The 19,092-nt window shown below is 40.4% G+C and overlaps 1 protein-coding gene across 1 annotated transcript in view; it reads right to left on the reverse strand.

The window, feature by feature from the left end:
• Window positions 1-212: 212 nt before the first annotated feature.
• LOC122255754 (calcium-transporting ATPase sarcoplasmic/endoplasmic reticulum type) overlaps window positions 213-19,092 on the reverse strand; it is a 27,160-nt gene continuing 8,280 nt past the window's right edge. The window contains exons 2-9 of the mRNA XM_086550491.1: window positions 16,035-16,232; window positions 11,668-11,812; window positions 11,250-11,392; window positions 10,686-10,730; window positions 5,619-5,709; window positions 3,440-5,486; window positions 3,090-3,207; window positions 213-2,730 (exon numbers count right to left, since the gene is read on the reverse strand). Of these exons, the coding sequence (XP_086406617.1) occupies window positions 2,530-2,730; window positions 3,090-3,207; window positions 3,440-5,486; window positions 5,619-5,709; window positions 10,686-10,730; window positions 11,250-11,392; window positions 11,668-11,812; window positions 16,035-16,178 (2,934 nt within the window). The 5' untranslated portion in view covers window positions 16,179-16,232 and the 3' untranslated portion in view covers window positions 213-2,529. The remainder of the gene's footprint in view (window positions 2,731-3,089; window positions 3,208-3,439; window positions 5,487-5,618; window positions 5,710-10,685; window positions 10,731-11,249; window positions 11,393-11,667; window positions 11,813-16,034; window positions 16,233-19,092) is intronic.

Below are 19,092 nucleotides of genomic sequence, written 5' to 3' on the forward strand. Positions count from 1 at the left end.
TGGAAAAAGAAATGTTTCAATGTGAGATTATAACATAACAATAATTTTAGTATTAATAACAATAAATGATAAAATGATCATAGTCATTAATCCTATTATCATTATTATTACTATTATCATCATAATAATCATTAACAAAAATGAATGAGTAATGGTTACGGAAAAGAAACGAGATTCACTCATTCTTCTTCATCAGACACACACTCTTTAAATTATTATTATTTTTTTTTTTTTTTTTTTTTTTTTTTGTGCATTAGTTATTGCACATGGAGAACTTGCATTCCATCAAGAACAAATACTTAAACAGTGAGCCTCCCAGTGACTGTCTCTATGATATGAAAAGCTTGGAACATTGAGAAAGTACAACTTCAACACTGATACGAAGGGCCAATAATAGAACAAAATCCTGCTGTTCGCTTCTTCTCCCCGTAACTTTTAAGCCTTCCACTGCACTCTCCTTCCTTCTTTTCCAAGATAATGGCACATCCACTGGAGAATTCTCTTATTCTCTGCTATTGGCACACATTAGAATCCCTTTTTCTGGATGTAATTCTCTTGTGTCTTGGAAAGGGTTTTTCACATTTCTCAGCTGCTTATCAGTACTTTTATTCTCTCTTCATCTCGCATGTTTACTAGTGTTATTTCTACAGTCAGGTTATCCAACATCATGACCAAAGAGTAATGAAAAACAGAAAAAGAAAGGGAAAAAAAACAAAAAACTCAAAAGGCAAACCTGATTTACACCCGGAATTGCTGAATAACAGTCACTCTGCTGACACAATTACCAACACACTAGCTTTTCAATGGGGTCACGAGTTGAAAACTTTAATCTTGGTCTCTCCTGCACTTCAGTGTCTTTTTCTGTTTGTCTCCCACTTCTCGCTGATGTGTAATAGTAAATAGAAAAACTAAAGCCTCTATCTCCTACTGAATGAAAGTTCCTCAGCACCTTTCTACCATTGAACAAGTTGTGTGTACACGGTCGTGATCTCACTCTCGCTGTCCTGTAGCAATAACGTCTACTTTTATGAAAATATAAGACTGAATAGAACACAAAGAGTCCTAATAAGTCATTTATCAACTTAAAAATTGGTGAAAATAATTTGAAATAAATATGTAGAAATATAAGCTATTGAAAAGGAAGGTTTATTCTGAATCAAAATGAGTGACTGAGTGCAATATACAAGTGTTTGAACTACTATGCAGTAATGCTTATGAGAAGAGAGTCAGATACTTCTTTACATGAAGTAACTTAATCTCAAAGGCATATAATAATCACAATTAAATAATATTACAGGCCGTACTATAATATTGATTAACATACTCTATGTTCTCCAGTCTAAAACTTATTTTTTGCACCTATATGATGGTTATATGCTAGTGACTTTGGCATAATGAGTTGAGAAAAACAATCCTCATATTAAAAACAAAAACAATCTATAAAATCATAAAAATAATAAAAAATAACGACACAACCCGCATCACAAAATTGCTCCCAGCGTTCCCTTAAAATGTACTGGAAAGACACTATGTGCCATGACAATCAAGTTTGCTAAAAAAACAAAAATGCACAGAGGCCAATACTCACCCAGCACTGTCATTACTAACACTAATATCAGTTTGATAGTTCTAGCTAATGCTAGCTAAATATTGCCCACTATGTACTGTTGCTAATTTTTCCCTAAAAATTACATATTTTATTAGAAAACTCTTTTCTGTAGATATACCATGAAGACACATTTCTTCCCCCCAACAAAATTTATCATTTAACTGATAAAAATATACATTCAACTAAAAATATGATACATAAACTGCACACATACATTCATGCACGTCTTTTGGATGACATCAAGTTAAAGACCTCTTTAGTGTGCCACGGCCTACTGTCTCGGCTGAAAAGAAAGCCACACAAACACTGTACCAGTGAAAACATCAGACTCAGTTTGAGGAACACGACCTATTGCGCATTTTGACTGATATGGCCTCTGAGTTACTTCAGTTATCAGTATAGTGATCCGTGCAGTTCTCCACCGGAGGAACCACTGCTTTCCCTCCATTTCATCCTACTCCAGACAGCCCCTGGGAAAAAAAACTATGGTCTTCATAGACACTGAGGCCCCCAACCACAAAATTAGTTACATGACATTCAGTCTCTCATAATCTCAAATATTCAAATGAGTTCTACCTAAACAGTTGTCCTGAATCCATTATCTAGACTTTAGTTATAGATATTTTGATAGTCTGACTGCAGCTGACTTGCAAAGGAAAAAGATATGGGAGAACTGTAATCTCTGCTTCCAAAAAATCTTTAAAAACCCTCCCAGCTCAACCTTATCTACCATTCTGGTGCAAGCTAGGAGATTGCAGGGCTTTTATGGCCATTACAACCATGTGAATCATCGACACTTTACAGCTCTCCCTTACAAAAGAGCACCATAGTGCATCGTCAGCTCGAGCTGTCTTCTTTTCATCAACCCCTCACACCAAATAGAATGTGACAATCTAATTTCAATTTAATGAGTACCTATGTTACAAGAAGTATTGCTTAATGTATGCCAAGTACAGACCCCAAGCCATAACAATCCAGTGGCAGGAGTACAGGGGATTTTCACCATCAGCTAACTTGCGGGCAAAGAACTTGAAAGTTTCATCCAGTATAATCACAGGGAAGGATATATCCATCACTGCAATCCACTGTGCTACAGAAAGTGGCATAACATTAAACACAGTCTGAAAGAAAATGAAAAAAATATTAATATTAAAGATACTCATTACAAAAACATTTTTTTTGGCCTTTAATATTATAAGAGGTGACTATATACTTTTGATTTTAAATGTAAATTGATACCATCAATTCAATTTAATAATTTGGATTTAATAATATCAGAAATATACATAATCTACTTGATTCTAAACATAAAATAATGATTATGTCATTAGCCATATCTGCTCAGAGAACAAAGTACATTGACCAACTAAATTGCAAGGGCTCAACATGCGCAAATCCAAACATCCACAACCAAATTCAAGCATGAACACATCCACTGCTGTACAAACTCTCCCATTTCAGCCTCAGAACTGCCACTTACCGAGAGGAAGTTAATGTAGAGGATGAAGAAGTGAAGAATCATGGAGAGAGCCATGGCCAGCAGGAGCCAGATGTTGACCCAAGGTGGCATCACCAAGAGAGACTGGTTTTCCGACACACTGAAAGATAACGGGAATAGATGAAATATAGGCTGATGGAAATGGCTTCAGAATTTTTACTTATGCACATACAAAGTAAGCACTATTAAAAATATATACTGAGTATTATATTACTTATGTATTTATAAATGTATGTGGGTGGGTGGGTGGATGGATGGGTGTTTTATTATAACACATTATGATAATTTACAAAAGCTATCATTAAAATGAAGCTTAAGAGTAGTCAACATACCTGTTTAGAGCATTGAGCATCTCAATTGTAACCAACACAGATAAAGCCATGGTCATGGGGGCTGGGTGACTGAAGACAGCGCAGTCTACACCCTTAAAGTTCTCCACATCTGTTGTACACGAGAGATGGTGAGACAGCTGGTAGTAGTTGAGTTGCGGGCCAGTGGGGTCATACATGTACCACCAAGAAGCAGCAAACACTGTGGCAGCACCGACGTAACATCCAATGGCCATGTAGCGGAAAAAGAGCCAGCCAGAGATGAGGGATTCGTCAGCCTTGCGAGGAGGTTTGTCCATGATGTCAAGATCTGGAGGGTTGAAGCCCAAGGCGGTAGCAGGTGGACCATCAGTAACCAAGTTGACCCACAAGAGCTGGACAGGAATGAGAGCCTCTGGGAGACCAAGAGCAGCAGTCAAGAAGATGGACACAACTTCACCAATGTTGGAGGAAATGAGGTAACGGATGAACTGCTTCATGTTGTTGTAGATGGCACGACCTTCCTCAACAGCAGCCACAATGGAAGAGAAGTTATCGTCAGCAAGCACCATCTCAGAGGCAGACTTGGCCACAGCAGTGCCTGAACCCATGGCAATACCAATCTCAGCCTTCTTCAGAGCAGGAGCATCATTCACACCATCACCAGTCATGGCAGAGATCTCACCCTCAGCCTGCAAGTATTCAACAATCTTTGACTTATGGAAAGGCTCGACACGAGAGAAAAGCCGGGCACGATTGCAAGCTTCCCTTTGCTCCTTAGCACTAAGTTCATCAAATTCACGGCCCGAGTAAGACAAGCCGGTCAGATCCTCATCTTCTCCAAAAACTCCAATGCGACGACAAATAGCCTCAGCAGTGGCCTTATTATCCCCAGTTATGACAATAACACGAATGCCAGCTGCACGGCATCTCTTGATAGAATCACGGACTTCCTTCCGGGGAGGATCCAACATGCCAACAACACCTACAAAGGTCATGTTGACTTCATAAGTATGGAACTTGGTAGAGTCAGCCAGGTTCATTTGCTCTGGCTTGGGGGGATTGTCTATGGTAGCGAGACCCAAGCAACGGAGTGTGTCCCGACCACTTCCATACTGACGAATCACAGACATGATCTGATCCTTAACAGCTGCAGTGAGAGGAACTTTTTGTGTTCCAATGCGTACGTGGGAGCAGCGATCGAGTACACCCTCCGGAGCTCCCTTGCAGAACATCCTGGATCCTGTGCCCAAAACAGAAGACTGAAGTGGAGTACAATAGGTTGACATGGACTTGCGGTCACGAGAGAACTCCAGAGTGAAGTCCTTCTTCCATCGGGCCTCCATATCGCGCTTCGTCACAAGAGCAGCAGCGCGTCGGTCCAAACCAAACTTAGACTGATTAAATGGGTTAATTTTCTCAGCAAGGACAATGAGTGCAGTCTCTGTTGCTTCTCCAACCTTTTCAAACTGATTCTTGAATTCATTGTAGTCAACTGAAGAATCATTGCACATTACAGAAATGGTTGAAAGTTCCTGCAATCCAATAAAGTCTGATCCTGCAACCTTAGCACCATTGAGACGAATCTCACCAATGGGTTCGTAGGTGGAGCCAGTGATCTCGAATTCCAGCAGAGAGCAATCGTTACCTTCGACCTTATCCATGATGAACATGCGGGAGACAGACATCTGGTTGGTGGTGAGTGTGCCAGTCTTGTCTGAGCAGATAACAGAGGTACAACCAAGAGTCTCAACAGAAGGCAAAGACCTCACAATAGCATTCTTCCTTGCCATACGACGAGTGCCAAGGGCAAGGCAAGTGGTGATGACAGCAGGGAGACCCTCAGGAATGGCGGCTACAGCCAGCGCAACAGCAATCTTGAAGTAATAAATGGCTCCCTTAAACCAAGAACCACCATGAACAGGATCATTGAAGTGTCCAATGTTGATGGCCCAAACGGCAACGCAAATGACAGAAATGACCTTGGACAGCTGTTCACCAAATTCATCCAGCTTTTGCTGAAGTGGAGTCCTAATCTCTTCGGTTTCTGCCATCTGTGTGCGAATCTTTCCTGAAAGTGAATTTACTCTTCAGTTTCTTTGATCTATACCTTGATCAATGTGTATAGTATAACAATGAAATGTACTAAAGCATCACCTCAAGTTATAAATCAGCTTAACCTTATGGACATGAAAAAGCTTACCAATTGCAGTTCCCAGGCCAGTGCCAATTACGATCCCCAGAGCTCTTCCAGCGGCAACATTAGTACCAGAAAAGAGGATGTTTTTCTTGTCCTGAGGAGAGAAAAGATCCAGTCTTTAGACTATGTAAATCTAAAATGCATCATGCTCTGACCAAAGATAAAGAAATACAAATCACACCAAAGATGTAACAAAAGAAAGAGAGGAAAATAAGCTACTTGGAACAAGGCAACTTCATATAAATTCCATGATTATATAAACATGAAAAAAACTCATCCACACATCAGAAAAGCCTCAGATATATGACCGACTTCTCTGTATACGCAAGCGAGTTCCAATTTTACGCAAGGATCTCAAAATCTGTTAAAAAGCTCATAGTAAGAGCTAGCAAGTACAAAGTTATAGTTATTCAGCCAATTTTATGCAAGTCTTTTTTTACTAGTACTCTCTAAAGGTTATTTATATAAGATGAGTGACCTTCAATCATGCACTCCAGCAAGGGAATTTAATAGATTAAAAATTCCAATAATTTTTGTTATTTAGTTCACACACAAATACAAAGATCGTCATATGCAAACAAAATTATAAAGGCTGTTTCAAAGTATGAAAAAATAGCTAATAATCTCAAAAGATAATAAATCTTAAACACAGGACAAGAAAACTCATTATTTCACTTTTTTGCTTTGATATATTGAAGAAAATTTAATAAAAGGTTCAAAGCAACAACAATGAAGATGCAGAGGTTCAAAATATAAAATAAGTAACACTTGTACTTATTATTATTATTATTATTAAAAAAAAAAAAAAAAAAATGGTGTATATCACAGAACCGATAATGCCCTCAGCCTCGCGTGTGCACACGCATGCGCACAAACTCAAACATCAAATACTCGACGTCTTTTACTCCCATTATTGGTAACCCTGAATCTTCTGATTTAAAACTGGGACAGAGAGATAGAGAGGAAGAGAGAGGAAGAAATGAGAAGAAATAGAAGAAAAGAGAGGGAGGGAGAGAGGGAAGGGGGGAGAGAGAGGGAGAGGGAAGGAGGGGAGAGAGGGAGAGGGAAGGGGGGGGAGAGAGAGAGAGAGAGGGAAGGGGGGGGAGAGAGAGAGAGAGAGAGGGAAGGGGGAGAAGAGAGAGAGAGAGAGGGAAGGGGGAGAAGAGAGAGAGAGAGAGGGAAGGGGGAGAAGAGAGAGAGAGAGGGAAGGGGGAAAGAGAGAGAGAGAGAGGGGAGGGGGAGAAGAGAGAGAGAGAGGGAAGGGGAAAGGGGAAAGAGAGAGGGAAGGGGAAAGGGGAAAGAGAGAGGGAAGGGGAAAGGGGAAAGAGAGAGGGAAGGGGAAAGGGGAAAGAGAGAGGGAAGGGGAAAGAGAGAGGGAAGGGGAAAGGGGAAAGAGAGAGGGAAGGGGAAAGAGAGAGAGAGAGAGGGAGGGGGAAAGAAAGAGAGAAAGAAGGAAGAAAGAGAGAGAGGGAGGGGGAAAGAGAGAGAGAGAGGGAGGGGGAAAGAGAGAGAGAGGGAAGGTGGGGGAAGAGAGAGAGAGGGAGGGGGGAAAGAGAGAGGGAGAGAGAGAGGGAAGGGGGGAAGGAGAGAGAGAGAGAGGGAAGGGGGGAAGGAGAGAGAGAGGGAAGGGGGGAAGGAGAGAGAGAGGAAAGGGGGGAGGGAGATAGAGAGAGAGAGGGAAGGGGGGGAAGAGAGAGAGAGGGAAGGGGGGGAAGAGAGAGAGAGGGAAGGGGGGGAAGAGAGAGAGAGGGAAGGGGGGGAAGAGAGAGAGAGGGAAGGGGGGGAAGAGAGAGAGAGGGAAGGGGGGGAAGAGAGAGAGAGGGAAGGGGGGGAAGAGAGAGAGAGGGAAGGGGGGGAAGAGAGAGAGAGGGAAGGGGAGGAAGAGAAAGAGAGGGAAGGGGGGGAAGAGAGAGAAAGGGAAGTGTGGGGGGGGGGAGAGAGAGAGAGAGAGAGAGAGAGAGAGAGAGAGAGAGAGAGAGAGAGAGAGAGAGAGAGAGAGAGAGAGAAGAGAGAGAAGAGAGAGAGAGAGAGAGAGAGAGAGAGAGAGAGAGAGAGAGAGAGAGAGAGAGAGAGAGAGAGAGAGAGAGAGAGAGAGAGAGAGAGAGAGAGAGAGAGAGAGAAGGTGAGAGAGAGAGAGAGAAGGTGAGAGAGAGAGAGAGAAGGTGAGAGAGAGAGAGAGAGAAGGTGAGAGAGAGAGAGAGAGAAGGTGAGAGAGAGAGAGAGAGAGAAGGTGAGAGAGAGAGAGAGAGAAGGTGAGAGAGAGAGAGAGAGAAGGTGAGAGAGAGAGAGAGAGAAGGTGAGAGAGAGAGAGAGAGAAGGTGAGAGAGAGAGAGAGAGAGAAGGTGAGAGAGAGAGAGAGAGAAGGTGAGAGAGAGAGAGAGAGGGAACAGGTGAGAGAGAGAGAGAGAGAGGGAGAGAGAGAGAGAGAGAGAGAGAGAGAGAGAGAGAGAGAGAGAGAGAGAGAGGTGAGAGAGAATAGAAGAGAGAGAACGCCCGGTGGAGAGAGAGAGAGAGAAGGGAGAGAGAGAGAGAGAGAGAAGGTGAGAGAGAGAGAGAGAGAAGGTGAGAGAGAGAGAGAGAGAAGGTGAGAGAGAGAGAGAGCACGGGTGAGAGAGAGAGGAGAAAGAGAGAAGGTGAGAGAGAGAGAAAGAAGGTGGACGGTTGAAGAGAGAGAGAGAAAGTGAGAGAGAGAGAGAAAACAGAGAGAGAGAGAGAGAGAGAGAGAGAAAAGAAGGTGAGAGAGAGAGAAGAGAGAGAGAGAGAGAGAGGGTGAGAGAGAGAAGGTGAGGGAGAGAGAGACTTCTAGAGGTGAGAGAGGCGAGAGGAGAGACTGTACAGAGAGAGAGAGAGAGAGAAGCTTTGTGAGTGTCATAGAGAGGGAGAGAGAGAAGGTGAGAGAGAGAGAGAGAGAAGGTGAGAGAGAGAGAGAGAGAAGGTGAGAGAGAGAGAGAGAGAAGGTGAGAGAGAGAGAGAGAAAAGAAAAGAAGGTGAGAGAGAGAGAAAAGAAGGTGAGAAAGAGAGAAAAGAAAGTGAGAGAGAGAGAAAAGAAAGAGAGAGAGAGAGAGAAAGAAAGAGAGAGAGAGAGAGAGAGAGAGAGAGAGCGAGTAAAAGGTGGGGAAGAGAAAGAGAGGAGAGAGAGGGAGGGAGAGGAGGGAGGGAGAGAGGTGTGAGGGATAGAGGAGAGAGAGAGAGGTGTTCGAGAAGAGGGAGGAGGGATAGGGAGAGAGAGGGGAAGTGGAGGGAGAGAGAGATGGGAGAGAAGGTTGAGTGGAGGAGACCGGAAGAGAGAGAGTGGGACGAGGAAGAGAGAGAGAGAGGAGAGAGTGAAGAGACGAGAGAGAGAGTGAGAAGAGAGAGAGAGTGAGAGGATGCGAAGGTGACGAGAGAGAGAGAGAGAAAGGTGAGAGAGAGAAGGACGAGAGAGAGAGAGAGAGAAAAGAAGGGCCAGTGAGAGAGAGAGTGAGAAGGTGGAGGGTGAGAGAGATGAGAGAGTGAGAGAAGAGAGAGAGAGAAAAGAAGCGTGAGAGAGAGAGAGAGAGATGGAGAGAGACTTGAGAGAGAAATGAGGTAGAGAGAGGAGAGCGTGAAGAGATGGAGAAGGTGAGAGAGGGAGAGAGAGAGGTAAGTGTGGTGAGCGAGAGAGAGAGGGTGTGAGAGAGAGAGAGAGGGGAAGAGAGAGGAAGAGAAAGATAGAGCGAGAGAGGAGAGAGAGAGAAGGTGAGAGAGTAGAGAGAGAGAAGGTGAGAGAGAGAGAAGGTGAGAGAGGTTGGAGAGCAGAGAGAGAAAGGTTGTGAGACAGGTGGAGAGAAGGTTAGAGAGAGAGAGAAAAGAAGGTGAGAAAGAGAGAAAAGAAAGTGAGAGAGAGAGAAAAGAAAGAGAGAGAGAGAGAGAGAGAGAGAAAAGAAGGTGGGAGAGAGAGGGAGAGAGGGAGGGAGAGAGGGAGAGAGGGAGGGAGGGAGGGAGGGAGAGAGGGAGAGAGGGAGGGAGAGAGGGAGGGAGAGAGGGGGATAGAAAAAGAGAGAGAACATGCCAGCCTCTCAATTTTTACTAATTTATTAACAAATTTTTAATCAATTATTATAAAAAAAAAATTAAGATATTAACAAAATCAGCCCTACAGAACTATGATAAGGCTGTATTTATGAACAGAGTTGAAATAAAAAAAAACTAAAAACATCAAAATCAAGCCCATGGTGGCAATAGGATCTCATTCCCCAATTTATGTAAAATCAGCACCATCCCCCCCTCCCCCTCCAATTGCAGATGCTATGTACCTCACTTAGAACACTGACTATACTAGACAAGACATTGTGAAAGTAATGACATCAACTTTTAGTGCAGTTCTAATATTCACACAGAAAATGAATGACAAGCTGTTTAGTATCACCACAAAATTACCGACTATTTCCTACTTTTACAAATACAACACTTCTATAGCCTTTTGGGATGTTCACAATGAAAAGAAATTTCATCTGTGGGGCACAAGGCTAGAAGTAGTACACAAAATGCGACAATCATGACATGGACAGCACAATGATTGCGTCAGGGAAGCTCCGAGGGAGTTCCGAGGAAAATGAATGGATGACGAAGGAAAAGGAAGCCTGTCATAACCTTCGCTGGGTTTTCTTCTTTCCCTTCTTTGGGCTTTCGTTCTTTCTTTTGGGGGCTGATGCTGCCCATGCTTCTCTTGCTCCAAGGATCATGCAGTAATTTGCCAACTACACATGAATTATGGTTTGAAAACTGAGCCCGTTGGATAGGTCACATTTACTACCAAGACTGAGAATGTGCATGGATATTGTCAGACTTTGTTTAAAAAATAATAATAAATTGTAAAGTATGCTCACTGGCTTTATTAGCACTGCATTGGGATCTCTGGAAAGCTAATCTGAACTGCAATTCTCAACTGCCCTACTTGGACAATGACAAGCTTACAACAAGGCCAACGCAAGATCCCAATATCGGTGGTAATACAGGCATAAAAACAGTAGTATTTGGGCAGCAGGCACACTACCAAAACAGATGTGTAGCATTAGAGGAGAGGGCCAAATATCTCTTGAGGGGCATTACCTGGATAATGGCACGCGTAATACCCGCGCCATCCTTGTAAGCATGCTAGTAAAGTGAATAGGGTTTACCAAACTTCATATTCTAGATAAGGTCCAGCCCATATGCTAATCAGAAACTATCAAGAAACGATATTGTTGAATATCAAATCATGGTCTGTTAGGGTTGATTTCTGGGCATCCTTTTCTTTAGTCTGATTCATAAAGAACTGGTCTATCTTCCCTTGGGTCTTGTTGCAGTCCACTTCACTATGCTCTAAGAGATGGCTCTTTAAACAATCATTTGAATTATCACAAGTATGGGGCATGTCCTAAATGGCTCTCTAAATCATAACACTAGAAAAAGATATTAATTTAAGACAAGCCATTGTTCAAACTACAACACTGACTTTTTTTCTTTTTTTCTAACAAAATTTCCTTGTTCACTGTGAAATCAAATTTTATATAAAAGGAAAAAAATTCTTGCCACAGACAACCACACAAAACTTTGTAGCTCATTTATGAAATTTATCAATTCCCCTCAACTTTAAAAGGAATCTCGACTATCATAACAGCAAACTGTACCAACCTGATTAACAGCCTTGGGGTCGGGAATTATATCTGTGTGCTTTAGGACAGAGACCGATTCACCAGTAAGGATGGACTGGTCGATGCGAAGGGTCGTCGAGTAGATCTTAATTAAACGTATATCAGCAGGAATCTTATCTCCCACTGAAAGGAAAACACGACATAAAATGAATGAGACTTCCAGCCAGAACTCAAACATTAGATAAATAAAAAATAAACTAATGCAACCATAAGATGGCAGAAAAAACAACTATACAAAAAAAGATTAATTTTTCCAATAAATATATTGTGTATAATGTTTTTTTCTGCCATATTATCAACACAGAGTGTTTTTGCCATGTAAGCATAAGAAACAATAAAAATCACATATAATCTTTCGCTCCTAGACTTCTCTCCATAAGACTGCATCCAAAGCATACCCGAGACCTCGATGATATCGCCTGGAACGATTTCTCTGGCGCGAATCTTCTGCACCCCAGACTTGTTGGCTCGGATTACCTTGCCCATCTCCGGTTCATATTCCTTTAGAGCCTCTATTGCTGATTCTGCATTGCGCTCCTGGAGAAGTCAAGAACAAACATCGGGGAACCATTAGGAATCTCTCTCACTCTAACTCTTTCACCTACACATTCACTACAATATATAAAACAGACCTTTGTCCCACATTCTTCTTTTCATTACTCTGACTAGTTGCAGCTATTTTAAAGGAGAGAGGAAGAGAGAGGAGAGAAAGAGAGAGAGAGAGAGAGGAAGAGGAGAGGGAGAGAGAGAGAGAGACTGAGGAGAGAGGGAGAGGGGAGAGAGAGGAGAGAGAGGGAGAGAGAAGAGAAGAGGAGAGGAGAGAGGAGAGAGAGAGAGAGAAGAGAGAGTGAAAAGAGAGAGAGAGAGACAGAGAGGAGAGAGACGTAGGAGAGAGAGGAAGAAGAGAGGAAGAGTAGGGGAGAGAGAGAGAGGAGAGAGAGAGAAGAGGAGAGAGGGAGAGGATAGAGAGAGAGGAGAGAGAGAGTAAGAGGGAGAGGAGAAGAGGAGAGAGAGAGAGAGAGGAGAGAGAGAGAGAGCGAGGAGGAGGAGAAGAGAGAAGAGAGAGAGATGAGGAGAGGAAGAGAGAGAGATGAGGAGAGGGGGAGAGAGAGATGAGGAAAGAGAGAGAGAGAGATAGAGATAAGGAGGAGAGAGAGAGAAGAGGGAGGAGAGAGAGAGAGAGAGGAGAGATGAGAAGAGGAGACTGAGGAAAGAGAGAGAGAGAGTAAGTGAGAGGAGAGAGAGAGAAAGAACTGAGAGAGAGAAAGATGAAGAGAGAGAAAGAGGAGAGAGGATGGGGAGAGAGAGAAGAGAGAGAAAGAGGAGATAGAGAAAAGAATGTAGAGAGAGTAAAGAGGTTGAGAGAGAGGAAAGAGCGAGAGAGAGAAAGAGAGAGCGAGAGAGAGAGAGGAAAGATTGGAGATAGATGTAAAAGAGAAGAAGGATAGAGAGAAAGAGAGAGGGGAGAGAGAAGAGAGTAAGAAGAGGAGGAGGAGAGAAAAAAGACGATGAGAGATAGAGAGGAAGAGGATGAGAGAGATGAGAAAGAGGAGGGAGATAGAGGAGAGAAGGAAAGCGAGAGAGAGAAAAGAGAGAGTAGAGGAGAAAGAGAGAGAGAGAAAGAAAGAAAGAGAGAAAGAGAGAGAGAGGAAAAAAGAGGAGAGAAAAAGAAGAGGGGAGAAGAAAGAGAGAGAGAGAGAGAGAGAGAGAGAGAGAGAGAGAGAGAGAGAGAGAGAGAGAGATATAGAGATAGAGAGAGAGAGAGATGAAAGAGGAGAGATAGAAAGAGAGAGAGAGTAAAGAGGAGAGAGAGAGGAAAGAGAGAGAGCGAAAGAAGAGAGGAAAGAGAGAGAGGAAAGAGAGAAGATGGAGAGAGACGAGAGATAGAGCAGAAAGAGAGAAAGTATCGAAAGGAGAGAGAGAGAAGAGAATATGAAAGAGAAAAGAGCCAAAGAGAAAGAGGAAAGAGAAAGATGGAAAGAGGAAAAAAGATAAAAGGAAATAAAGGGGTTGAGAAAGGAGAGAAAGAGAAAGAGAAAGAGAAAGAGAAAGAGAAAGAGAGAGAGAGAGAGAAAAGAAGGTGAGAGAGAGAGAGAGAGAAAAGAAGGTGAGAGAGAGAAAAGAAGGTGAGAGAGAGAAAAGAAGGTGAGAGAGAGAAAAGAAGGTGAGAGAGAGAGAGAGAAAAGAAGGTGAGAGAGAGAGAGAGAGAAAAGAAGGTGAGAGAGAGAGAGAGAGAAAAGAAGGTGAGAGAGAGAGAGAGAGAGAGAGAAAAGAAGGTGAGAGAGAGAGAGAGAGAGAAAAGAAGGTGAGAGAGAGAGAGAGAGAGAGAGAAAAGAAGGAGAGAGAGAGAGAGAGAGAGAAAAGAAGGAGAGAGAGAGAGAGAGAAAAGAAGGTGAGAGAGAGAGAGGAAAAGAAGGTTTAGAGGAGAGAGAGAAAAAGAAGTTGATAGAGAGCAGAGAGAGAGTAAGAGAAGGTGCGATAAGCTATAGTAGTATAACATACGTTTAGAGAGAACGAGGAGAGAGAAAAGAAGGTTGATAGTACGACCATATATATACAGAGACAATGACAGGTGAGATAGAGAGAGAGAGAGGAAGAATGTTAGGAGAGGAGAGATGAGAGAGAGAGAATAGAGAGAGATTAGGAGGTGAGAGAAGTTGAGAGGAGAGTGACGAGAGAAAAGAGAGGTGATGAGAGGAGAGAGAAAAGAGACGGTGGAGAGATATCTAAAACAGAGAGAGACGAGAGAGAGAAAGCAGAAGGAGAGAGAGAGAGAAAGAGACCGAAGGTGAGAGAGAGAGAGAGCGAGGAGATATAGAGAGAGAGGAGAGAGAGAAGATCAATTAGGAGAGAGAGCTTTTTGAAGATAAGATAGGAAGAGAGAGGAGAGAGAGAGAGATGATCGAGCAATAGTATTCTTCTAAAAAAAAGAGAGATGGAGCAAAGAAGAGAGCTACGTGAGAGTAGAGAGAGAGGAAAAAAGAGAGAGCTGGACGTAGAGAGAGTAATTTTAAAGCAGAGATATGAAAAGAATGTGATTAAGTAGAGAGAGAGATAGAGAGGAGTGAATGTGAGAGATTAGAGAGAGTAGAGAGAAAAGCAAGGTGAGAGAGAGAGCAGAGAGAGAGAGAAATGAATGTGAGGAAGAGAGATCGAGAGAGAGAAGAAGGAGATACAAGTAGAGTTGAGTCAACTAGAGAGGAGAAGAATTCGTAAGAGATAGATAGATAGTAAGAGATGAAGGAGAGAGGGAGAGCTAGAGAGAAGAGAGAGGAAAAGAGGTGCGATAGAGAGAGAGAGTAAGAGAAGTACCAGAGAGATAGAGATCAGAGAACGCTCGCATGAGATCTATTATTGACTCTTTGTATTGGATGAGGCTAGAGATGAGAGAGAGAGTCAATCTTAGAGAGAGAGAGAGAGAATGCAGAAGGTGAGCAGTTGAGAGAGAGCGGACGTAGAGAGAGAAGAAGGTGAGAGAGAGAGAGAGAGAGAGAGAAGAGAAGGAGGATCATGAGAAGAGAAAAGAAGGTGAGAGAGAGAGAGAGATGAGAGAAGACGGTGAGAGAGCTGAGAGAGAGTAAGGAGAAGATGGGAGAGAGAGTCTGAGCGAGAGAGAGAGAGAGAAGGTGCACGAGACGCACGTGCAAGAGAGAGAAATGATGAGATTCTTGCTTAGAGAGAGAGAGTATGTAAGAGAGAGAGGAGATGAGAGAGAGAGAGAGAGAGAGAGGGTTCGAGAGGTAGAGAGGGTTGCAAGGTGATGGAGAGAATCTGAGAGGATCAGAGGTTGTGAGAGAGATGAAGAGAGTAGGTGAGAGACGCAGAGAGAGACTGTTGTGGGTTGAGAGAGAGAAAGATGACAGAGAGAGAGAGGATGAGAGAGAGGAATAGAAGAGTGTGTTGAGAGGAGAGAGATTGAGTGAAGAGAGAGTGAGAGAGAAGATGAGAGAGAGAAGAGGAGGAGATGCGATAGATGGAGAGAGAGAGTCGTGGGAGAGAAGAGAGAAGGAGAGAGAGAGAGAGTGGAGAGAGAGTAGAAGAGAGAGAGAGAAGAAGAGAGAGAGAGAGAGGAAGAGAGAGAGTGGAGAGAGAGAGAGAGAGAGAGAAGAGAGGAGTGAGACCAGAGTGAAGACGAGTGATGAGAGAATGAGAGAGAGAGAGAAGAGAATAGAGATAGGACGTGAGAAAGAGACGGTGAAGAGAGAGAGGAGAGAGTCTCGTTATGAGGAGGAGAGGAGAGAAGAGAAGCAGAGGTAGAAGAGGGAATAGTAGAGAGAGAGAAGAGACGAGAAGTTGTTGATGGAGAGAGAGCTCTGACGGACTAAGGTAGAGTGAGAGAGCAGAGAGTAAGAGATGAGGATTGAGAAGATGAGAGAGAGAGGAGTGAAGCGAGAGAGAGGAAGGTAGAAGAGGAGAGAAGAGATGAGATGAGAAGGAGAGAGACGAAGTGAAGAGAGGTGAAGAGAGAAGAGTGAGAGAGAGGAGAAGAGAGAGTCGTAGATTCGAGAGAGAGAGAGAGAAATGAGAGAGAAAGATGAGAGAGAGCGTTAGAGAGGTGGTAAGAGAAGAGAAATGACGAGAGAGAGAGAGGATGATGAGAGAGAGAGAAGATTGAGAGAGAGAGAGGATGGATGGAGTAGAGAGAGAGTAGATGAAGGAGGAGAAAAGGTTAGTGAGAGAAGAGAATGAGAGAGAGACGCCGTGAGGAGAATAAGGGAGGAGACAAGGTAGATGAGAGAGAGAGAGAGAGAATTGACTCCTAATGTTTTTCTCTTGCTGCGAATCCGTCACCATTGGGACCATATTTCGCTTGGCTGTTCCTGACCTGGTCTTCAGCAAGGCCAACGTCTGGCTCGACAGCAAACTGTGTGAGGACGTCCTCATACGAATAGGTATGTGCATCCTCCATGCTGAAGATTTGTGTTCGGCAATGATCTTACTGACTTTGACACGCTGCTATTCTCTGCAAAGCGAAAAAAGACAATAAGAAAACTGATGTAAAACTGTAACAGTAAGATATTCATACAAACAAATAAATATGTATTTAACATTAATCTCCTGTATATTACAGTATATATCTGCAAATAAAAAAACAAACCTTTCTTCTGCAGATTCAATTAGAGTAAATAGCAGTGACTGTGTAATTTGTTTTTTTTATCTTTTTACCCATATGTGTGCGTATATGTATGTATATAAATGTACGATTATATATACATACATGTGCATATAAAAAACATATATATAAATCATACCTGATTATAATAAAAAAAAATTATATCATATATCATATATATATATATTTATATATATATATATATATAATTATATATATATATATTTATAAATATATTATATATATATATTATTATATATATTTATATATATTATTTATAGAGATATATATTAATATATATATTAAATGATATTATATATATTTTATGTATATTTATAATATATATATATATATATATATTATATATATTATATATTTATATTACATATATATAATATGATTTATATATAGATATATATATTTATATATATTATATATATCTATATATATATTATATATATATATTTATCTTTATATATATATATATATATATATATATCTTATATATATATATATTATATATATATATTATATATATATATATATCGCTTATATTTAGTATACTATATATATATATATATGATATTTATATATATATATATATATATGTATGTTTATATATTATTATCTATATATTTATATATAGTTTATATATATTATACCTATATATATATATATATATATACTATATATATATATATAATATATACTATATATATATAATATATATATATATATATACTATACATTCTTTATATATATATATAAACCATATTATACATATATATTTATATTTATATATATATGTACTATTATATATATATTATATATATACATATATATTATATATTACATCCTATATATATATTATATACATATAATATATATATATATATAATATATTCATTATATATATACATATATATTATAATATATATATACATTATTATCATAACATTTATAATATACATATATATATACATATATATATAATTTTTTATATATCTTTAAAAAATTATATTTATACATATATGAATATACATATATATATACATATATTTATACATTATATATATACATAATATATATACATATATATATAGCATATATATTAAACCTATATATATACACTTAATATATTTATTACATAAATATCAATTTATAAATACATATATTATACTCTCGTATATATATTATATAATATATATATATTTTATTATATATATATATATATAGTATATATTTATATGTATGTGTTCACAAATACAAATACACATATACCTACACTTACAAGCTATAATATTCAAATAAGTTACACTATTCTATTACACCCCTAATAATTTGGTTTATATAAGACATATTTCTAAAAACCACATCACAAGCTGCAACATTCTAGAAAGTCCTGCAAAATCATAAAATTATTTGGCAAGTGAAAAACTCCAAGCATTTTTTCCTTTTCTCACCAATCAAGAAAAAGATGCCCATGGCAGATTGGTGACAATGGTTATTTGAAATCCAAGTACTCATTTGGACAAGTTGCATCCTCACTACGACAAAAACAAAATCAATAAATAAGCAAATAATTAAAACAAAAAAAAATACATCTCCAAAGTTTGAGTCACCATAACAACTTGTTCAAAACCCCATCTATAAGGACGCTTTACCGTTTAAAAATCTCAAGTACGTCCACACCCTACGTCCTGTTCTGGCATGGCTCTCGTGTCTTGCCATCCAATGCATTCCGCAGTTCAAGACAGCTGTATTGGCATTTCAACAATGTGATTCATTTTTTCTTGTACATCATTGTTTTCATGGAAATAAAGAATACCTGATACAGCCTGAAGTGATACAGGAAAGCTTAATCTTTGGGTCAGGATCACTGGAATATTTTTATTACCCACAATCCAAAATAACATTTTCTTGGAGAGAGAGAGAAAGAGAGAGAGAGAGAGAGAGAGAGAGAGAGAGAGAGATATGAAACGGAGGGAGAGAGAAAAGTGAGAGAGAGGAGAGAAGAGTCGAGTTTCTTGGGAGATCGGGCGGTTTCTTGGTGAGAGAGTGTCTTGTAAGTTTTCTTGCGATGAGAGAGATAGTTTCTTGAGAGAGCAGAGAGTGAGGAAGGAGAGATTCTTAGAAGGATTCTTAGTTTTTGGAGAGAGAGAGGAGAGATTCTTAGTGGGAGATTCTTAGAGAGATTCTTAGAGAGAGAGAGAAGAGAGAGAGAGAGAGTAGAGAAGAGAGATAGAGAGAGAAGAGATGGGGAAGATGTAGAAGAGAGAGAAGGTGAGAGGAGAGAGAGAGAGAGAAAGAAAGAAAGAAAAAGAAAGAAGAAAGAAAAGAAAGAAAGAAAGAAAGAAAGAATCGACAAGAAAGAAAGAAAAGAAAGAATCTCGGAAGAAAAGAAAGAAAGAAAGAAAGAAGAAGGAGAAAAGAGAAAGAAAGAGAGAGAAGAGAAAGAAGAAAGAAAGAGAGAATGTAGAAAGAAAAAAGAAAGAATGTGTGAGAAGAAAGAGAAGAAGAAGAGAAAGAGAGAATCAGATTTTGCTCGATAGTTAGAAAGAAAAGAAAGAGAAAGAGAGAGAGAGAGAGAGGAAGAGAGAGAGAGAGGAGAGAGGAGATGAGAGAAGAGAGAGAGAGAGAGAGAGTGAGAGGAGGAGAAAGATAGAGAAGAGAGAGAGAAAGAGGGAAGAGAGAGAGAGGGAGGAGAGAG

This window comes from Penaeus japonicus, unplaced genomic scaffold (genome assembly GCF_977035675.1).
Source record: "Penaeus japonicus unplaced genomic scaffold, GWHDUDI00000001_assembly GWHDUDI00000023, whole genome shotgun sequence".
NCBI classification, from domain to species: domain Eukaryota; kingdom Metazoa; phylum Arthropoda; class Malacostraca; order Decapoda; family Penaeidae; genus Penaeus; species Penaeus japonicus.